General features: G+C 45.3%; 6 protein-coding genes and 1 non-coding gene across 8 annotated transcripts; 3 read left to right on the plus strand and 4 right to left on the minus strand.

Annotated features, from left to right (window-relative positions):
• The first annotated feature begins 303 nt into the window (after positions 1-303).
• LOC108026909 (UDP-glycosyltransferase UGT5) lies at positions 304-2,180 on the plus strand. Its single transcript, XM_017098118.3, has 2 exons — positions 304-572; positions 749-2,180. The coding sequence occupies exons 1-2, from the start codon at positions 326-328 to the stop codon at positions 2,053-2,055; spliced, it is 1,554 nt and encodes a 517-aa protein (XP_016953607.1). The 5' UTR covers positions 304-325; the 3' UTR covers positions 2,056-2,180.
• A 1,302-nt stretch (positions 2,181-3,482) lies between these two features.
• On the minus strand, positions 3,483-5,213 carry LOC108026522 (uncharacterized). The gene has a single exon (XM_017097468.1). It carries the CDS (start codon positions 5,211-5,213, stop codon positions 3,483-3,485), a length of 1,731 nt encoding a protein of 576 aa, XP_016952957.1.
• A 556-nt stretch (positions 5,214-5,769) lies between these two features.
• LOC108026603 (uncharacterized) lies at positions 5,770-7,080 on the minus strand. The gene is given in 2 exon segments (XM_050887473.1): positions 5,770-6,370; positions 6,373-7,080. Coding segments are annotated over 2 exon segments (1,188 nt in total). The 5' UTR covers positions 7,075-7,080; the 3' UTR covers positions 5,770-5,884.
• A 1,629-nt stretch (positions 7,081-8,709) lies between these two features.
• On the plus strand, positions 8,710-8,781 carry Trnah-gug (transfer RNA histidin (anticodon GUG)). Its single transcript has one exon. It is a non-coding gene; the product is annotated as a tRNA-His (tRNA).
• A 2,530-nt stretch (positions 8,782-11,311) lies between these two features.
• Positions 11,312-12,565, minus strand: LOC108026958 (thioredoxin-related transmembrane protein 2 homolog). The gene has a single exon (XM_017098173.3). The coding sequence runs from the start codon at positions 12,422-12,424 to the stop codon at positions 11,609-11,611; it is 816 nt and encodes a 271-aa protein (XP_016953662.1). The 5' UTR covers positions 12,425-12,565; the 3' UTR covers positions 11,312-11,608.
• A 1,807-nt stretch (positions 12,566-14,372) lies between these two features.
• LOC108026949 (uncharacterized) lies at positions 14,373-15,378 on the plus strand. The gene is made up of 3 exons (XM_017098162.3): positions 14,373-14,740; positions 14,807-14,950; positions 15,015-15,378. Exons 1-3 carry the CDS (start codon positions 14,620-14,622, stop codon positions 15,128-15,130), a joined length of 381 nt encoding a protein of 126 aa, XP_016953651.1. The 5' UTR covers positions 14,373-14,619; the 3' UTR covers positions 15,131-15,378.
• LOC108026948 (parkin coregulated gene protein homolog) lies at positions 15,375-18,335 on the minus strand. 2 transcript variants are annotated; one of them, XM_044092041.2, is made up of 5 exons: positions 17,942-18,335; positions 17,694-17,872; positions 15,941-16,112; positions 15,694-15,843; positions 15,375-15,630 (listed from the first exon to the last, which is right to left on the minus strand). In XM_044092041.2, exons 1-5 carry the CDS (start codon positions 18,234-18,236, stop codon positions 15,470-15,472), a joined length of 957 nt encoding a protein of 318 aa, XP_043947976.1. In that variant the 5' UTR covers positions 18,237-18,335; the 3' UTR covers positions 15,375-15,469. The 2 variants fall into 2 exon arrangements, with proteins under 2 accessions (XP_043947976.1, XP_016953650.1); XM_017098161.3 differs by having other exon boundaries at positions 17,954-18,330.
• Positions 18,336-18,834: the final 499 nt, after the last annotated feature.

Consider the following 18,834-nt stretch of genomic DNA (forward strand, 5'->3'; position numbering starts at 1 on the left):
TTGCTGGCCCTGGCAGAATTTGCTAATTCATCAGCAAACGCAAGAAACATAAAAGATAATTCGGGCGAGGGGACAGCGCCGGAGGAATGAAAATCTGCCGAGACTACCCTAACCTAGAAGTCGCCAACGTAATTCTAATCTCTCCTCCCCAACGGGAGAAACGGTAGAAATGTAAAAGTCATAGCCCCTCATCAGCGTGATTGGACGCTATTTGCTGCTCGAAAAGCTCGCTCGCTGGTCAGCTATCAGCAAAAGCTCAGCATATATATAGGGAATCTTGACCGATCTTCGCAACTAGTCGTTGCTGGAGACTCGTTCAATCAACATGAGATTATTGGCTACCATCGCGTTCGTGCTCTGCGCTTTGAGCGCCAAACCGCTCGAAACAGAAGGGGCCAAGATATTGGCCACCCTGCCGTTTCCGGGTCGCTCCCAGTACATATTTATGGAGAACTACCTGATGGCCCTGGCCGCAAAGGGTCACCAGGTGACCGTAATCAACGCCTTCAAGAACAAGGCCACGCCAAACATGCGTTTCATCGAGATACCCAAAGTGCACGAGTTCTCAGATGGTGTGTATTTATTTGATTTGTTGCTGATATATTAAAAACAAACAAACGTGTTTGTATTAATACTACTGATGATGTTTTGAGCAGATCGTATGTTTTGATTCCCTCTTAAAAATAAATATATATGTACTGTTTTAATTAATCACAACGAATTTAATCTATAAAATTTTAACTTACAGAAATGATGAATCTTCTGAATGTTCCGTTATTGTGGCAGCAACTTAACGCGATAGACTACATTTTAGCAAAATTCATCGAAATCACGGTAGAAGATGAGGGTGTCCAGAAGCTCCTGAACTCAGGGGAAACCTTCGATCTGGTCCTAGCCGAGATGATCCAAATGGAGCCGCTGTATGCCTTTGCCCAGCACTTCAATGCCACCCTGATTGGTTTCTCGAGCTTCGGAACAGACAGAAGAATTGATGAGGCTGCTGGCAACATATCACCAATTTCGTATAACCCATTAACGACCTCTTCACGCACTGACAAAATGACCTTCGTGGAACGCTTGGAGAATCACTATGAAATCCTTGTGGAGGATATTCACCGGCATCTGGTGCACCTGCCAAACATGCAGAAGGTGTTCAAGAAGTACTTCCCGAATGCCAGGAAATCCATGGAGGAGGTCATGGACAGTTTTTCGTTGTTCCTGCTCGGTCAGCACTTTTCTCTGAGCTACCCGCGACCCTATCAGCCCAATATGATCGAGGTCGGTGGAATGCAAATCTCCCACAATCCTAAACCCCTACCCGAGGACATAAAGCAGTTCATTGAGGGCGCGCCGGACGGTGTAATCTACTTCTCCATGGGTTCCAATGTGAAGAGCAAGGACCTGCCCCAGGAAACCAGGGACACGCTGCTGAAAACTTTTGCCAAACTGAAGCAGCGAGTGCTGTGGAAATTCGAGGACGATGAGATCCCTGGAAAGCCAGCGAATGTGCTGATCAGGAAGTGGTATCCCCAGGCGGACATTCTTGCCCATCCGAATGTCAAGTTGTTTATCACCCATGGCGGCCTGCTGAGCACCACGGAGAGCGTTTACTATGGCAAGCCCGTGCTGGGGTTGCCGTGCTTCTATGATCAGCACGTAAATGTTAAGCGTGCCCAGCGAATGGGCTTCGGTTTGGGCTTGGATCTTAATAACCTGAAGCAGGAGGAACTGGAAAAGGCCATCCAAACGCTGCTCAACGATCCAAGATACGCCGAGGCATCGAGTGCCATTTCGGAGCGGTATCGCGATCAGCCGCAATCGGCTCTCGATCGAGCTGTCTGGTGGACGGAGTACATTATCAGGCATAAGGGTGCTCCCCACCTGCGATCAACTGCCCGAGATCTCAACTTAATCCAACTCCACAGCCTGGACACATTCGCTGTGCTCTTGGGCCTACCCATAATAGTCATCTTGGTTCTCCTGAAGCTATCTTGCAAATTACTGAGGGGCAAGAAGCAAAAGTGCCCGCATGCTGATAAGCTCAAGAAACATTAGAGCCACTGTCCATACGTTTGTCGTTTACAGTCCTAGGTTAAGTTGTTGTTGGTAGACTAAGTTGTTTTATCAGCCTTATCGTTGATGCGATTGTTAATCTAATTATATAAATTGTATTGCTCAAATGTTGTTTGTCCCTTCAAGGGTGTGACGTTTTTTGAACGAAGAGCTGGGGAACACCACTCTCTGTGGGGCACTTGTTATCATCAGCTGTGTGAGTGTTTCCGCTTTAATTTACACAATGAGAATGGAAAATATTCTACAGTCCAATTGTCTAATCAATGTGATACGATTCTCGCTCGCTCTAATCGAATAAACTACTTTTTTGTGAAATTTTGTTCGGGTAAATGCGAGTAAAGTACGGTGAAATAAGGTTTTATAAGTTAGCAGAACCCTCTGTAAAAACACAGGGAATCAGCGAGGCCTGGTGGCAAATAAAATAATGAAATATTTGCCCCTTGTGTGGGGCGCACCTGATGATTTTTCTTCTTTTTGGGCTGCACTTGCTGCCTTCTTTTTGGCCGTCCGCCATTCATTGATCTGCAGTTGCAGCTTCGTTTTTAGAATAGAAAAGTGTCGCTGGCTGGTTTTGAAAGTCACGAGGCTTATGGGTCGACTTGTGGTTACGTTACCTGTCTGTATGGGGAGGCACCATACGCCTGGCCGGCTTGAGATGTTTGTCAGAAAAGATGTTTATCTAACCTCGATCGGCAAACTTAGGGACTTATGTTTTTATGTTTAACTGGGTTCATGCATTGGCTACCTAGATTGATACTTATAGCTATAGGATTAGTCATCTCAAATTAATGTTCCATTACAATCGATACTTCAACGTCTTCGAAGGGTCCTACCACGTCTTTCCCATGCACCGGGACTCCCACCATCGCCCAGCAGGCGGGCCTCATGAACCACTGGAAGCGCGAGCCGCTACACATATCTAGTAGTACTTAATTATTCTGCAAAACATTCTTAAGCGTTTTAGGCCACTTTCTCGAGTTCCTGATAAAGTCCCTGATACCTATCCGCCAGAAAAATTTTAAAACCAGATAAATTCTTCGTAAAAAACGAATTGGTTTTCTCGACTCCTTTAATTTTCCTGAAAGAGAAACTACATATGACAGAGTGCAAAATGTAGTTGTAAGTGCCAATACATGGCTTGCGTTGATTGTTTAGGCTTTAGAATAGATAATATTAGAAAATGTTATCTTATAAGCCTAATTATTTAATAAGCTGCCACTTTATCGAGTCGAAAAAGATTTAACAGGGATCTCCCTGTCAAACTCCCTGTCAAAGTTAGCTCACTAATATGTACTATAAAATATAAACTTTTTATGCACTCTTTTGAAAAACCAAATATTATTTATTATATTATAATTAATTATGGTATTTACTTTTTTGAACAAAAAATTTATATTTTTGCCCTTTTTTTAATTGTCGATTAGCAAAGTGGCACTGCCCCTGAAAACCCTTTCCAGGAAAAAAACAATCCCGGCCAAGAAGCTCATGACCAGCAGCAATATAAAGGCAATGGCCAGGTGCTGCAGTCCGGCGGAGGTGTACTCCCGGTTCTCCGGCAAGCGCTCCACCAAGCCGGCGTGGAGGGCAGACCCAAAGCTACTGCGCGTATAGAAGTTGAGCAGACCCGAGGAGTGGATGCGGAAGGTGAAGTACTCGATGTCGCGCCACAAGGAAGAGTCCATCTGGAGGGGGAAGGCCAGGTGGTAGGAACCAAAACAGATGCCACTCAGCTTGAAGTGGCGCTGCTTCAGATGCTTCTGCTGTTCGTCCAGAAACTGCCAGTGATCCTCGGTAACGAAGTAGGCAAAGGAGCTATTCAATCTCGTCTGGTGCTCTGAGAAAATGGCCGAATCCACGGGACGTAGAAGTTTGAGGAACTCTTCGGGCAGCTCCATATTTAGATTTAGCAGAAATTCCATCTCGTAGTCAATTATCATGACGGGCAACTGGGCACTCACTATGTCATCCATCGTGTTGATCTGGGCGTGGAAGAGGTTCACGGTCAGAATGCTGCCCAAATTGGAGGTGTAGTAGGCGGAAAGGAAGAACCCATGGAAAAATACAGTGGCCAGGAGGAGGACGCGAAGCAGGCAGGGCTGTTGCAGCTGGCCCTCTGTGGGCACATTGATGATATAGCAAAAAGAGTCCAACAGGGCGCCCTGGCTGTGTGACCACCCTCCAAACATCCTGAGCCACATCAGCTCCAGAAGAGCCAGTCCCACTAGAGCTCCCAGTGCAAAGAACCACACGTTCCAGGCGAAGGGCTGCAGGGGATAAAAGTAGGTGGACACGCTGTTGTAGAGCGGAACCATCAGGCACCACTGCACCACCAGCAGGGGGTACGTCTTCTCCAGCTCCTCGTCTGGCATGAACAGGGCGTAGGCATGGGCGCAGAACTCCATCTTGCGATCGCGGACTAGCTGCAGGGCCTCCTTCATGTTGATCACCTGGCCCCCGAGAGCATCTCGTGGCATTACGAGCTCCCTAAAACTGCCGTTGATGAACTGCACAAAGGTATCGATGATCCGGTAGGTGCTCCCATCGTAGCGTCCTTGCGACTTGAAGAGGTGTGGAAGGTCCTGGCGCAGGGGCGTGGTGAATCCAAAGCCACCCACATCCGAGCGGGCATTCAAGACCTTCTTCCAAACGCTTCTCATGTACCTCAGGAAGTCAGTGCGGTTCTCGAATGTCATGGTGGGGAACTTGGAGACCCCGAAGAGCTGGTTCACTCCCTCCTCCGACTCAAAGTAAATCATGGAGTTAATGAACTGCTGATTGTAGGCGAAGAGCAGCAGCTCATTAATAGGCTGCATGCCACCCACCTTGGCCACGTACATTATCATCGAGAAGTAGAAGTGCCTCCCGAGCAGCACCTTGGTGAACACCTTCATAATCGGATCATCTGCTCCGGTGGTGAACACAAAGCTCATGTGGTTCCTCCGGGCCGACGAGTGAATCATTCGCATTTTCGTGTTGTTGCTCACCACCGTCTGAGTGGCGGTCGCCCCAAAGGCCTCGCCTGTGCGCATTATGAACTCGTCCAGGTGCTCCAACCTCTGATGGGGACTAACGAACCACACGATCTCCTGGAAAACGTTCATTCCAGCAAACGGCCCCAGCAGGTGGAGCAAGTATGGCATGTTCCATCCGTAGTTCGGATGACATGAGAGCGACAGTAGAGCACAAACCAAAACCGCTCGCCGCATGACTTCCCTGAAGAAGCTCCTCGAGTTAATTGAACAGGTCAAATCGTTTGCCTCGATTGCACGGCGCACTTTTAGTTCGATTTAATTGTTCCCGGGGGATAGCTTAAACACTGCCTCCCTCAGCTCCTATTTAAACATTATATATTGAATAAAGGTAGTGCTGTCCTTCTCGTCTTTCCGAAACCTTTTCAAAGGTATTAATATCGTAATTGAGCTTTTACTAATTAATCCCTTGACAGTTTTTTGCGTGAATATGATAATTACACCAGCTTACACAATAAAATCGTCAATATGCTTCACAAAGCATAGTTAGGTTCTCCTGTAAGAGGGAACTGAACTGTATTAATTGAATCGGTTAATTTTGGTATTGCCTATTAATCTTTTTCTTCGAAATAATTACATAGTTTGATCTACAGCTAAGACATGTGCAATCTAACTTTAAATAAATTTAATTTATTCTTGCAAGTGATGATTGCCTTAGCATTAAAACATTCCCACAAACTAGGTAGTTGACCAAAAACTAGTCATAGCACTCAAATCGGTCGTACTGCGGTCGTCTCTCTCTCCGACGGTGTACATAGAGCTCCAAGCAGTAGACCAGCGAGCTAATGGGTATTCCCACGCCCAATACAATCCAGGCCGTGTTGAAGAACTGAAGGTTCAGGGACTCCACTGGGTATGTGTCCAGGAATACTCTCGCATAGCCAGCCTGCTTGGCGTATCGAAAGGCGATCTCCTCCCAGTAGTTCCACAGTCCCGCCTGCCAGACGTTCAGGATGAAGTGGTCCAGAGATTCCGCGAAGCTGGCATCTGTGCCCATAGGCAGGGCGTTGAACAGGCCGCCGAAACACACCTTGGACAGGTGGAAGTACGGCTGGATGAGCACGCGCTGTTGCCGGTTGAAGAAGACCCAGGCGTCCTGGGTCACCACATAGGCGTAGGACCGCGAGGGACTGGCCAGCAGGGCCTGGTAGTCCTGTCAGCTGCGCGCGTCGAACTGGGGATCCAGCGAGGTGGTGTTCACCACCGGCAGCCAGCGCAGCTCCTCCAGCAGCGAGTCGTGGATGACGATGCGCAGCTTTGAGTGGATCAGGTCCGACCAGGTGTCGATGGGCCGCAGGAACACCGGCTTCATGTCGAAGGCCGTCATGTGGCTGAGATGGTAGTTAGTCAGGATGAAGCCCAGGACGAAGAGGAGCGTGTAGAAGACGATTACGCGCAGCGAGGCGTGCTTCAGCTTCACGGTCATGTTCATGTTGGGGCTGAACATCAGCAGGGCCATGGCCTGGAGCACGTTCCGGGAGTAGGAGTGGGTGGCGTTCCCGGGCTCCCGCCAGTGCACGTACCTCAGCAGGAGGGCCACGTAGAAGGTGCCGAGGAAGACGCAGGTCCAAATGTATCTGCCCAGCGGCCACACCATGTACATCCATTTGGGCAGCTCGGGGGCGAGGGGCACCATCACGCAGTGCGTCATCATCTCCAGCGGATAGCTGTGCCGCGTGACCTCCGATAAGTTCCCGATCTTGTCCGGACGAATCGTAACGCCGTGCAGCGAGATGTTGTACACACCGCTGCCGATGTCCTCCTCCACCACCGACTTTTTGGGCAGGCTCTCGACGGGATCCAGGAGCAGCCGGTAGTGGTACGTCTCGGCGAAGTGCTTCACTATCTCCATGTAGGGTCCGCAGTAGACGGGCTCCACAAACTCGGACTCGTTGAAAATGAACGCGTGGGGGATGTCAAAGCTGTACGGCGAGCGGATCACACCACTCGCCAAGTCCGTGTCGACCAGCATTTTTGGGCCGACTGTTCGGACTGGCGTGCTCCTGGCCACGTTTATATAGCGGACACCTTTAACGATGGCACACGCAAAAACCTACACCGGCAGACTGGCTGGCACCCACGTGTCAGTATAGTATAGCGAATCCGGTTTGTGTCACTGCAAAGTTCAAAGATCCGACGTTTAATGGCACGTTTTTGTGTCCTGCCGATTATCGTGTAGATTGCAAAGCCATATGACCAACACGTCGATGGGAAGGACACTGTTAAAGCCACTTATCAAAAATATTTTTGTGAATGCGGCCAGGACCCACCAGCCCATGCATCCCAACCTTTGTGTAGTTATTGGAGCGCAAGTACTTCCACAGTGCACAAAAAGAGTCCAGTTTTTGCCGGGTTCTGAAAAGCAGGCCAGAAGAATTCACAAAAAATTGTGTGAGGACTTCACGGGTGTGTGGGACGAGTATTTGAATTGGCAGCATTCATGTAAATACTTTTCAATTTTTTAGGGCTTCGCCTGCGGAAAACTACGACGATTTTCCCTCACACATCCGCAGCCCACGGCCACGTGTGTTTGCAAGTGGGCCAGAATAAAAACGAAACTGCCATTGAAATAATATTGCACTTAAGGGTAATTACAAAATCGTTAAATGCTGAATAAAATGAAACTGGATTGTACAAGTTCGCATTGGCGAGTTTTGGTTGCTGGCAATCGAAACCTGTTCGCGGGGTCGTGAAGGCAAGAGTTCAGCGAATGCCGAGGATATATTACATATCTAGCCAACCAAAAGGCGGCTTGTTATATTTACTAAGTGAAGCGCAGGGGATCAAAAACGTATTAATCTGCTGGGGTGAAAACATTTTTTCAAAAATGCACTTTATAAATTATTTTATCTCAAAAAGTGTGAGTGCATCATATAGTGATAGATGAGAACAAATTGAAATTGCTTGATATAAACAAAATTACAAAAACATGTTCCATAACTTATAACATTTTATTATATATTTACATTACATATTTACATTTCGATGTATTCAAATTTGGAGTTTACAAACTCAGCTCTAGGGAAATACCTTTATAGAACCTTGTTTGGAGGCAATGTATAAATAAATAAGTAGATGGATATATATTTATAAAATCTTTTAGCTCCCCTTAAGATATATGCATAAGTAAATTGAAATAAATCTATTCCTTCAGGGTCGCAGGCGTCCAAATTTATTCATATGTGGTTTATTTTTGGAACTTTTTACTTTCGCAACCACCGGCCACCCGTATTCCGACCCTGAGAACGGCAACCGATGCTGATAGCAATCCGAACCGAATCGAAGCGCTAAGCCCACCACCACGCCCACTTCCGCCCCCTCTCCTGCTGGCTTGGCAAATTGAAACTAATTTATGAGCCAAAATCTTGCTTATCGGCTGACGGTTTGTCGGTTTTGTGGGCTGGCCTGCCTCGCCCGAGTGCTCTGGACTTTCACTGGCTGCTGTTGTTGCTGGCACTGCTGCGATTAGAGGCGGTAGTTGCTCCATTGCTCCACAAACGAGTTGTTTTGGAGCAAAGAAGTGCAGGCAAATTGCCTTGGCTACGGAGATACATATATGCGCTGCTCATGAGCGCGCTTGGCGGGCGCTGATTCAAGTGCCTTCGTAGCCGTGATCGTCTAGTGGTTAGGACCCCACGTTGTGGCCGTGGTAACCCAGGTTCGAATCCTGGTCACGGCAATGCTGCAATATGCATTGTCACGGGAAGGATCTTTTTTAAAAAAAAAATGTCTACAGAACAATAAACCCTTTTGGCAAAGACCATAAAATCTGGTCTATATATCTTTTATTTACCTTTTTATTAGGTTTTACGCGACGAGTCTTTTGTGAAATTTTTAAAGAATGTTTTCCATCAGATCCTGATATTATATACTTCAATGTTTTTCTACGGTTTTGGCATATAATGCTTTTGAAGTTGTCTTATATTTTTGGGCGAAACCTCTGGAAAAATGCTTTCTCTAGGTATAAATGTTTTGGAGCCGATGGGAATGGAATAGATAGACCATTTACCCAAAGGACGATAGCTTTATGTCGTCTTGTATTGTCTCTACAGAAAAGTCTCCTTTTTTCCACAAATTTTCTATAAATAAATAAGAATATTTGCGCTTCTAATTTTAAATGGCCTACTGAAAATGTTGATATCAAACTTCAAATACAACGCTCTTCCCCCTTTCTTTCTTTCAAAATCACCTATTGTTTATTTATTGAAATCCATTCAGGTTACGGCTATTTTCATTTCATTTGTTTTCTGTTTATTTCATATCTAGTATCTACCACTCAAAAAAGGACAAAAGCTATAAATTTAACAAATACTTCCTGTGATTAAGAAAAAACCGAATTTGCCTGCTTGGCAATATATCCTTCAAGGATATCTCAAACGGAATTGATTTATTTAATCTCTTTGTAAGAAACCAAAAGTTTAGTACGAAGGGGAGCACCTGAGCTTGGTTCCAATTGTCCTGCCTTGCGGCTGTGGTTGCGACTTCAACAGCGGCTGGCTTTGACTTGAATTTTAATTTAATTGTGAGCAATTGACAGAAATATACAAAAACCCAATCCAGCACCTCGACTGAGCGATATTAAGACGCTGGCAGCTGGTGTTGACATAAAAATGCAATAAAAAGTACGAAGCGAGCAGACCTAACGATACACATCCATGTAAAAGAGGACTCCGGATGCCCTTTTGACAGTATTTGATTTTAACACAGAAATGAAGTATTCCTTGATATGAAAAGTTTTGGAAAAATCCTAGTTACATTTGTAACCAACTATTACAAAAATAGTTATATTTAAAGTTTACTTTCCTACATATTTAGATCACTTTAAGAAAATTAGAGTCAGAGATCTCTAACAAAGATTGGATTATGATAGATACTAAATGGGGGCATCATTTAATTGTCATACCAAGATATAAGAAAACAGACTTTGCATATAACCATTAAACCAATTTGATATTATTTGGAAGCAAATTCAGATATTTTAACCACTTTTACGAGTAAACAAGCCCCTCGTTCCACTTCATCCACAGGGTATCGGCCAAAAAATCACTCAAAATCAATTGTGGCCAGCACTGGTTTGGCAACAGCAATGAGCGAAATCAACGTGAAAATAGCGACGACAATGAGCTTTGTTGTCGGTGCGGGGCAAGTGCTTATTGGATTTTGCCGTGAGATGCGGGTGACAGCGCTTGGAAGCCATTACTAGTGGGGTGGTGGGGGATCCCAGGGAGCCGACAGCTGAAGCGGCGATGCCTTGATCAAACGCCGGAACAGACATACCCGTAATTGGTTCGGTGAGAATCTTGTCCCACATCCAATGGGAATTTAAATTTTCCGCAAATAAAACGGCCATGTGAGACAATCGTACTATTTACCATACGCAATACAATACACGTACAATGCAATGGCCATTTCCATGCCGTTTCATTGAAAATAAAGTAAAAACACAAATATTAACCACAAAAGCCTTGCTCCCATCTGCGGGGGTTGTGGGTGGATGGGTGGTGGTGGGTGGTGGGTGGCGCTGTGCAGTCGCCTGTATTTATGCATTTATATTCGTCCGTTTCGCTGCGAGTGTGTATGCATATTGAATGGATAAAAGGGATTTGCGTTTATTTCGCTGTGCGTCTGGCCTGGTGCTCACCAGTCCCCATACGTGGGTATACGTTTATATGGCCTGTCTATATGGCGATGTCTGCCGCCCATTTCCAAACGCAACACGCCGGAAACATTTTTGTTGTGCCATTTCCATTGTTATACAATATTGCTTAACACATTCGCAATAACAACGGGCACAGGCCCATTCCGTTTATATTTTATAAACCGGCGAGGATGGGCTTTCACGTCGTGTTGTCCCAAACAATTGCCTTGCCACGAAGGTTCCTGTTTTAAAAGGCAAGTAAAATAAAAGGCCATAAAAATGTTGGCCATGGTTGACTTGGGAATTTCTTAAAAATACTTAAATCGATGCTGCTTAGCCTGCCTTTCATCGTGAAAAGCAAATGTTTTACTTGAGGTAATTACCCTTGTGCTTTGATTTATTCAATCAGAACCTCTTGAGAGTTCGCAGTTTTACAGACTCATCCATTTATCGCCCCTTGGGTCCATCTCAAAATCTACTTGTTCTTAAACCAGCACAGGAAATGGTCGTTTGAGCGCTGTTAATTGAATGAAACAGCAACCTAATCAGGGGAATAACAACAAGCTGTAACTTCGTTGACTCATTTCACACTTTTAAATATATTTGGTACATGATGATTAGCTACAAATTAGATAAGCAAATGCAAGACCACACAAATAATTTATACAAAGGCAGCGCGACAAATGCACGTCTGAGTTTAGAATTGAATGCAATTATTAGTGCAATTGTACGTGTCTCCGGCGGTGGCAGTTGAGGTCACAGCCGCGCCTCAATAAGTTAAAATAAACTAAGAACTAAACGAATAACAGATATCAGCACGTGCGCGCAGAAATGAGATGGCATGGGTGGGAGGCGGGGCAGCCGAAGCCTACTGGACCTTCTTGGTCTCCTTGGGCGCAGCGGGCAGTCGTTCCACGGCCTCCTTGTAGAGCTGGTTGAGGCCGAAGGTGGCTCGCACATTGTCGCTGGAGAAGAAGAACTTCTGCACCTTGTTCTTGGAGTCGACGCACGGCCTGCGGTCCGTCTCCTTGCCCTGCTGGAACAAGATCACCGTGGGCAACTGTTTGGAGTAGCTGTTGTCCGAAATGCGGTACTTCTGGGCCACGTCCGGGATGCGTCCAATGTCGATCTTGCCGAACTTCAGGTGGTCCGTGTTGTACTCTGCGGAGAGCTCGGCAAAGACCGGAGCAAAGTTCACGCAGCTGGGATTCCACACCGTGTAGAAACAGATCAGCCAGCTGGTTCGCTTGTCCCGGGCCAACTCCTCCTCGAAGACCTGTGCGTTGCGGAAGTAGGTGATGTGCTCGGGTCCGCGGTACGAGGGCTCGGGCAGCACCATGCCCACCAGGACGCAGAGCAGCAGAAATCCCAGGCCGTAGCGGAAATCCGCGTAGGCCCACAAAATGGCATTGGCCACCTTCGTGTAGAGGAAGGACGAGGCCAAGTAGTTGATCATTGTGACGCTGCCAGTTTTGCGCGACCGTATCATCACCACGATGAGCAGAAAGAAGAGGATCTCCACCTCGCGACTGTCCAAATCGCACGCCTCATCCTCTCCGGCGAGATTGAAGAGCCGAATGCAGATGAACTGCGTCTTCTTGGCCAGCAGGTACGAGAGGCCCAGCAAGATGTTTACCCAGTAGTACGGCTTGGCCAGCACCGCCAGCTGCTTCTTCCACGTCATCGCTGAGTCTGGGGGCTGAGTGGGCTGATGTGGGTCACGACTTTAATTAACAATTTCCCGAGTTTTTCTTTTCTTGCTTTTGACAGCCAATTGTTAATTTTAGCCTCGCCGTTGACTAGAAATGCGCAGCATCGATGTGTGGCGAGAGCGTTGCCACCTGATGGGGGAATAGTGCTGCCATCACCAGTGTGGCAAAATGTGCATAGCTATTTGGCGCCATTCGAAATTCAAAATATAAATCCATCAGGGGTTTTTTCTGCTTCGAGAAATTTCTCTTATGAACATTTTTGCCTAAAACATCATTGAAGAAAATATAAAAGAGCTACAAGAGTCTCTCTTCTACAGGGAGTGTTTTTGTTTTTTCGGTTAAGTAAGTTAGTTTAGTTACAGCACTTAATGATTTATTTTGACCGAATTTTTTTGGAGTACAAGATTTAAAAAAAGAAATCCAGAACAGGCCCAATTTTTTGCCAAAAAAAGAGCCACAAAAAGATAAAGGGATCGATCGTTTCATTAACTGATATTATTACATCAGCATATTCCAAGAGTCATTGACGGACTGTTGAACTGCGCAAAAAAAGGTAAAAGTCAACGAGGATCTTCCTTATCGCCATACTCGCTTAAATATAATCTTCGAAAAAACCTGGCTCTACGTGATCTCAGTCGCTCGTGGCTGCGATCACTTGCCTTATCATGCAACTTATTTCACGCCAATTTTTTGGTCATTTTTTGTAGTTCTGAAATTAAATGTGTTTGAAACTGTGTGCAAACTGTGAGAATTTTGTACCTACTTCACAGAGCACTGCCAGCATTATCGCCACCGTGACTGGATCTCGGCATTGTGAGAAGATTAATTTTTTTGTAGTAAACACTTTGCGCGTCACTGGAACAAACGATTTATTTTTAATCGTATTATTGAGACCGTTTTACGAGGGTCATCCCCATGATCCCCATCGGATCGATCCCCCGCCTATTTACTGGTTTCACTAGTGGGCCTTTCTTTGTTTTATAGCGATTATTGATTAATGCATGCATATATTGTGGTCAGTGCACTGGCAAAAACATACAGTTGAAATGTATTCTAAATGTAGGAACATATTTAGAAAATACGTTTTCCATTATGGGAACGTATTATTTCTTTACCTTTATCCTAATCAAACGTATTGAATGTACAAGACTTACCCTAAAATACAACTTTTTTAGCAAAGTAGTATTTTTAAATAAGTGTATTGAAGCGCTAATTTTTATTTAACTAAATTTTTAATAATAGTAACCAAATAAATTAGAATATATATGATGATATAAATTAAGAATAATGAGAACAATTTTTCATTCAACCGTAAGCATAGAAATTCTACAACCACGACAAAACACTTTAATGCAAGGTGCAAAACCACCAAAACTTTATACACCAAAACATTATAAACAAAAATTAATTGACAATTTCTATAAACAAACTGCACTTAGGTCAGTTTTTAATAATATTTTAATCACAAAAACCACTGACTGTATGCTGAAGTGTGTTAGGAGCCGGATTGATCAGGTTTGTGATACAGCCTCGAAAGATTAATGTCTATTTGAGTACAGGGACAACCGAGTTGGGGACGGGATCCCTTAAACAAACAAGACCCAGCTAAATAGTCTAAAGATTCAGGGCTCTGATTCTCAGAGATGTCGTTAGGCAGCTGGCTCCTTATCAAGAGCTTACATCTACTTCCCAGCCCATCGAAGCTTCCCGTAGAGCTTGGAATCTAATAGGTCTCTGTACAATTTATAAAACCCAAACCAAAACAACGACAAATGCAGCTGATAAGTAGAACAAAATGGCGATCAATTGCCGGCTCCATAATCGTGCTATCAAGGCAGCCTGATCTCCTGTCCACCGCTTATCTCCCCGAAGCCCCGATCCGAGCCCGCGGTCTATAAATTGCAATCGCTCCTAGGCGGGAGCTTCAGTTCAGTTCCGAACCCTTGTGCTGAGTACCAGAGAAATCTTTCGAAGATTATCGAGCAAATCCGAGCAAAAAACGACTGGCATGAAATGCCCCACGGTCTAAAGTGAAACAAAAAAAACCCTTTTCAATTGGCTCAACCTATCTGAAATTAATTAAACAAAAACACTCTGGGACATATTTCGAACTTGTGAAATATTCCCAATACACCCATTTGTGGCAGACTTTGACTTTGGCCTTTGAATGCTTTTGGAGCAGCGCGAGAAAATCATCAACCACAATCAGCATTTCGCAGAGTGCTGGAACCGAAGCTCTCCAAAGAACTTTGAATTTATTTCCTTTTTGAGCGTTGTTTCCCTGAGTGGTAAGTAATGATGCCTGTTGATTTGGCTTTTGATGACTAACTCTTGGACATTCTGAACTCGTGCAGTAGCTAAGATGGCCGCCATTCCCCAAGGTGCATTCGCCGCCTGCAAGATCCGAGAGCAATTCAACGAGCGGGAGCTGATTGTCGCCCGTCTGAGGTCCGCTGCTTCCGATAAGGGTTCCGTTGACAACGGCAACGCTTCAACCCGTAAGTTCTTGATCTCCACTCACTGGGTCAATGGATCGTGTACTCATTGCCTCCTTGCTTTCAGAGCGCGAATATTCCCCAAACAAGTACAACGACAAGTTAATGAACTCCATCTGGGGATTGTACAATCGCTATTCCCCCCACAATGTGAAGAAGAATGAGTACGCCCCCACCAAGTGAAGACCAAAAGGTGGGCACAGTGGCTTCCTCAAGGTCCAGCCGTCGTGCCCCCACTCTGCCACCATCCCTACCAGGATGATGGCCCAACTTATATATATACTCCCAAAACTGTAATCTCCCACTATGTACCTATAATCTCAAGTAATCAATTTATTCTATATACCTACCTATGATATTATATTTAAATGGATACTGCAATAGTATACCAAAAACCTTTAAGTAATCCATTAAAACACCTTAAAACTTCAGTAACAAATATCTATTTAATGCTGCAATGTTTGTAAAATTCAATAAATACTTATGATATTGTATGTAAAGGGACAAAACCATAAAGCGTAATTAATTTAAATAGCAGGACTCGTAGGTCGGGACCATGTACTTGATATTGATGAAGGCATCCTCTCCGCCATGCAGTTCCAGCACTTGCAAGGTCTCATCGATGAGGTCCCCCAGATTTAGATTGTTCTTCTGGGCATAGTCGATCTCATCGCCACAGTTTACTTTGGAATTGGAAAAGAACATGCCCTAAGGAATGGGAAAGAAAAGTTATGAATACTACCTACAGTTTTTCACCTTAAAGGCATTAAACATGGGCAGCAACTGTCTGTAGAAGGGCACAAGGGCGGGTCCCACCAAATCCGAGGACATGACCAGCTGTTGGATTATCTTCAATGTCGTGCACATTACCTCCAGGTTTCGTGTGCTCAATGCGTCTGAAATGGGGGCGGATTCGGATTCAAATTCGCAAGGTGCAAATTAGACCCAAAAAGTTCGAGGCATTTGCGTGCCAGCCGAAACCCTGGTACTCACTCTTCAGTGGCAATATTAATTGCGGTATCACCGGGTGTATCTTCTCGCCCCCGGCCAGCAGTAAGTCCGTGACCCCCTGGCGGGCATACGTCTTATATGGGTGCTTGGTCTCCGCCAGTCCGTCGAAGAAAAGCGGCAAATAGAGGCTGTAGTCCAGTTTTTCGATGTCCACCTGTTCAAGGGGAAATCGGGTGTGGGGTCAAAGGTGAATAGAGCGCTCCGACTTGGAATTGGCTTCGTGTATTGGCAGTGGCGCAAGTTTTGCAAGTGTACATTTGCACGCCATGCCGGTTAGGCCCTAGCTGATTTCCATTAAGATGCTCTTTGTTTGTTTACGTTGTCAATGGAAAATTTTTAGAACACAGCGAATAATTTGAATATGTACCTGTACCTGCCTACAGTCCTTATAATATTGGTCTAGACTGATCATTTTTGTTAAAAAGGTCGTCGTCTAAAGTCCAGTCATCACAGACTTACAGCTGAGGTGATTTCAGCCGATTATCAGGAAAGCTTTAAGTATATCTGGTCGGTAGTATACAAGTGCGGGTCGTAGGACCATTAATCATTATCAAGGGGGATAAGAAGACGTATTGTGTTCTCTGCTTTCCTAATATGCACTATTTCCTTAAAAAGAATTTAAGTTAAAGTCCGTGGCGACATCGCTGGCATCGCAGCTGCGTGAACCTCACATGTGGGGTTCCCCGACTTCGACCTTCGACCCAGTGACGCAAATAAAGTAGTGTCACTCACATATTACTCGAATGCACACGAGCTGTCACGACGGCATTTCGACCTAGATAAACAAACGCACCGCTTAAAAGACATTCGCCGCACATGTGGGCTCCTTGAAAAGAAAAAAGCCCACCCAAGGTCTGTGACATTGAACTAGCTAGAAGGGTCACACATATAGGTGGGTGGATACTACTGTTTTTAGATTGCAGTGGGGTTCTAAAACTGACTGACAGTTGGACGGTGCGGCGTTTTGAATGTCAGCAGTCGCATTCCGCCCAAAATGCTTGCCCGTCACCGGTGCTCTACTAACTCCGGAAATAGACAATGGCATATTATTTACTCGTTTTTGCTTTTAGCTGCAACACTTGAAATAATTGGACACGCAGGTGTACGAAATTCGAGCGAAACTCAAATATGGGACCGCCTATAGGTCACTGAGCAGTAAGGTTACCCCTTTAAGTGACAGTTCTGCAATTTGTTTCGATTTACATTGGTTCACATTGGCATAGATGGAGTGTAAGTTCGCTGTCTGGATATAGCAACCGGCACATGGAAAATTCTAGTTCACATTTTTTTTCTTACCGTAATAGGTACACAATAAGCTGACTTTAATAGTTGTAAATTTAAGACCCAAAAAGATATTACCGGCTTCTGCCTTAAATAACTCAATTTGAATATGCTGTAGAAAAATTTGTACATACAGCAGCTAAGGACTTAAAATCTTCCTTAAGTTTTAAATTATTGATACAAATTAACTGTAAATAAAATTGTACTACAAAAATACCTTTTTAATACTGTCTTGTAACCATGTAAAATTGGTAGATACTGGTAGATTTCAGAAATATTTAAAGATTTTTCTCTAAATGCTAAGAATGATGAAAGCAAAAGAGGCGTCATAATTATTGTTAAAGAATAAAAAAAACAAGGCCAGGCAATGTGGGCCCTATTTAATAAATTAGAGATAAGCTATACCCTAATGGAACTCTGTTTGTGCACCCACCCGGACCTTGCCCCTACTCACCGTCCAGCCAATTTTGTCGCCCCCGCAGAGGTACTCCATCTTGATGGGCAGGTCGCCACGGTCGAAGTACATGCGGAAGAGGGTTCCTCGCCCCGGATCATTAGCCCCTCCCGCGGTGGTCCCATTGAGTCCCATGCCCAAGTTGAAGGTGGACATGGACTTTTGCTGCCGCCTCAGAACTGCAAATCAGTGCATGCAAATGGGAAAGGAAATCATTAGGGAAACAAATAGCGAACTGAGACACCAACAAACAAACGCACTTTTTGGGTTGGGGACCCGCGCCCTGGCACTGGCTGTCTTGGGGGCTGACTCGTGAATGGGTCCGTCGATGACAACGGTGTTCTTCTGCTGCGACTGAATGGAGAAGGGCGGCACATAGCGTGGGCGGGAGGAGACGGCCGCTCCGTGGATGCCGCTGAGCGGACGCAGTTGGGCCGGATTGGCGGACTTGGAGCGGGCCTGCCTCAGCGAGATGGCCGGAGTGTGGTAGTCGTGCGTCGGACGCCTTCCCGTGGCGGTGCGTGCCGTTTGGGCCATGGCCATTTTGGGAGGACGACGATGTGCAGCCACGTAGTGTAAACAGCGAACTGCCGAGCGAAGGAATTTTCTAGCCTGGCCCTCCGGTGGTGTTGGCGTTGCTGTTGGTGGGTGTCGTGTCGTGGCGTTTCTATGGAGCACGTTGCTAGGGCGGCTTAGTGACCGATAAGCCAACAGCCACAGCTACGGCTTCAGCTAATGCCGCTTACTCGGTTTCAGTCTCGGCCTAGGTTTGGGTGCTCTCTTCCAGTCGCATTTGCTATAACGCTAAGCCGGTTAGCCTCTGAGGCGCCAGTTATGTTGCTCTCATTGCTTGTATTATCATTTGTCTGGCTTGTGCAAAAATTCATAATCTGCGGGTCTCGTCGATTTCCAAGGAATTTTTATGAAGCGCTGCAGGTCAGCGAACCCCTCAGGGCTTAAAAAAGTCCGCAGGTTAATAAAGACAAATTGATTTGGCAGCTCTCAATCACTCTGCCTGTCTTATCGCTGATCCCCAAATGATTTTATTATAATGTTCTTAGAATGTATATGTTTGATTTTTGTTTGATGTTCTTAGTATATATATGTTTGCTACACATGCCAGCGAAACAAAGTAAATGTA

Source organism: Drosophila biarmipes, chromosome 2R (assembly GCF_025231255.1).
Source record: "Drosophila biarmipes strain raj3 chromosome 2R, RU_DBia_V1.1, whole genome shotgun sequence".
NCBI classification, from domain to species: domain Eukaryota; kingdom Metazoa; phylum Arthropoda; class Insecta; order Diptera; family Drosophilidae; genus Drosophila; species Drosophila biarmipes.

Excerpts from the sequence above, each read along its gene's own strand:
- LOC108026909 (XM_017098118.3), top strand. The coding sequence starts at position 326 with ATGAGATTATTGGCTACCATCGCGTTCGTGCTCTGCGCTTTGAGCGCC. Across the intron at positions 573-748 it reads AGTGCACGAGTTCTCAGATG|AAATGATGAATCTTCTGAAT; the intron begins GTGTGTATTTAT and ends TTTAACTTACAG.
- LOC108026522 (XM_017097468.1), bottom strand. The coding sequence starts at position 5,213 with ATGCCATACTTGCTCCACCTGCTGGGGCCGTTTGCTGGAATGAACGTT.
- LOC108026958 (XM_017098173.3), bottom strand. The coding sequence starts at position 12,424 with ATGACGTGGAAGAAGCAGCTGGCGGTGCTGGCCAAGCCGTACTACTGG.
- LOC108026949 (XM_017098162.3), top strand. The coding sequence starts at position 14,620 with ATGCTTTTGGAGCAGCGCGAGAAAATCATCAACCACAATCAGCATTTC. Across the intron at positions 14,741-14,806 it reads GAGCGTTGTTTCCCTGAGTG|TAGCTAAGATGGCCGCCATT; the intron begins GTAAGTAATGAT and ends GAACTCGTGCAG. Across the intron at positions 14,951-15,014 it reads CAACGGCAACGCTTCAACCC|AGCGCGAATATTCCCCAAAC; the intron begins GTAAGTTCTTGA and ends CCTTGCTTTCAG.
- LOC108026948 (XM_044092041.2), bottom strand. The coding sequence starts at position 18,236 with ATGGCCATGGCCCAAACGGCACGCACCGCCACGGGAAGGCGTCCGACG. Across the intron at positions 17,873-17,941 it reads CCCAAAAAGTGCGTTTGTTT|TTCTGAGGCGGCAGCAAAAG; the intron begins GTTGGTGTCTCA and ends ACTGATTTGCAG. Across the intron at positions 16,113-17,693 it reads GCGACAAAATTGGCTGGACG|GTGGACATCGAAAAACTGGA; the intron begins GTGAGTAGGGGC and ends CCCCTTGAACAG.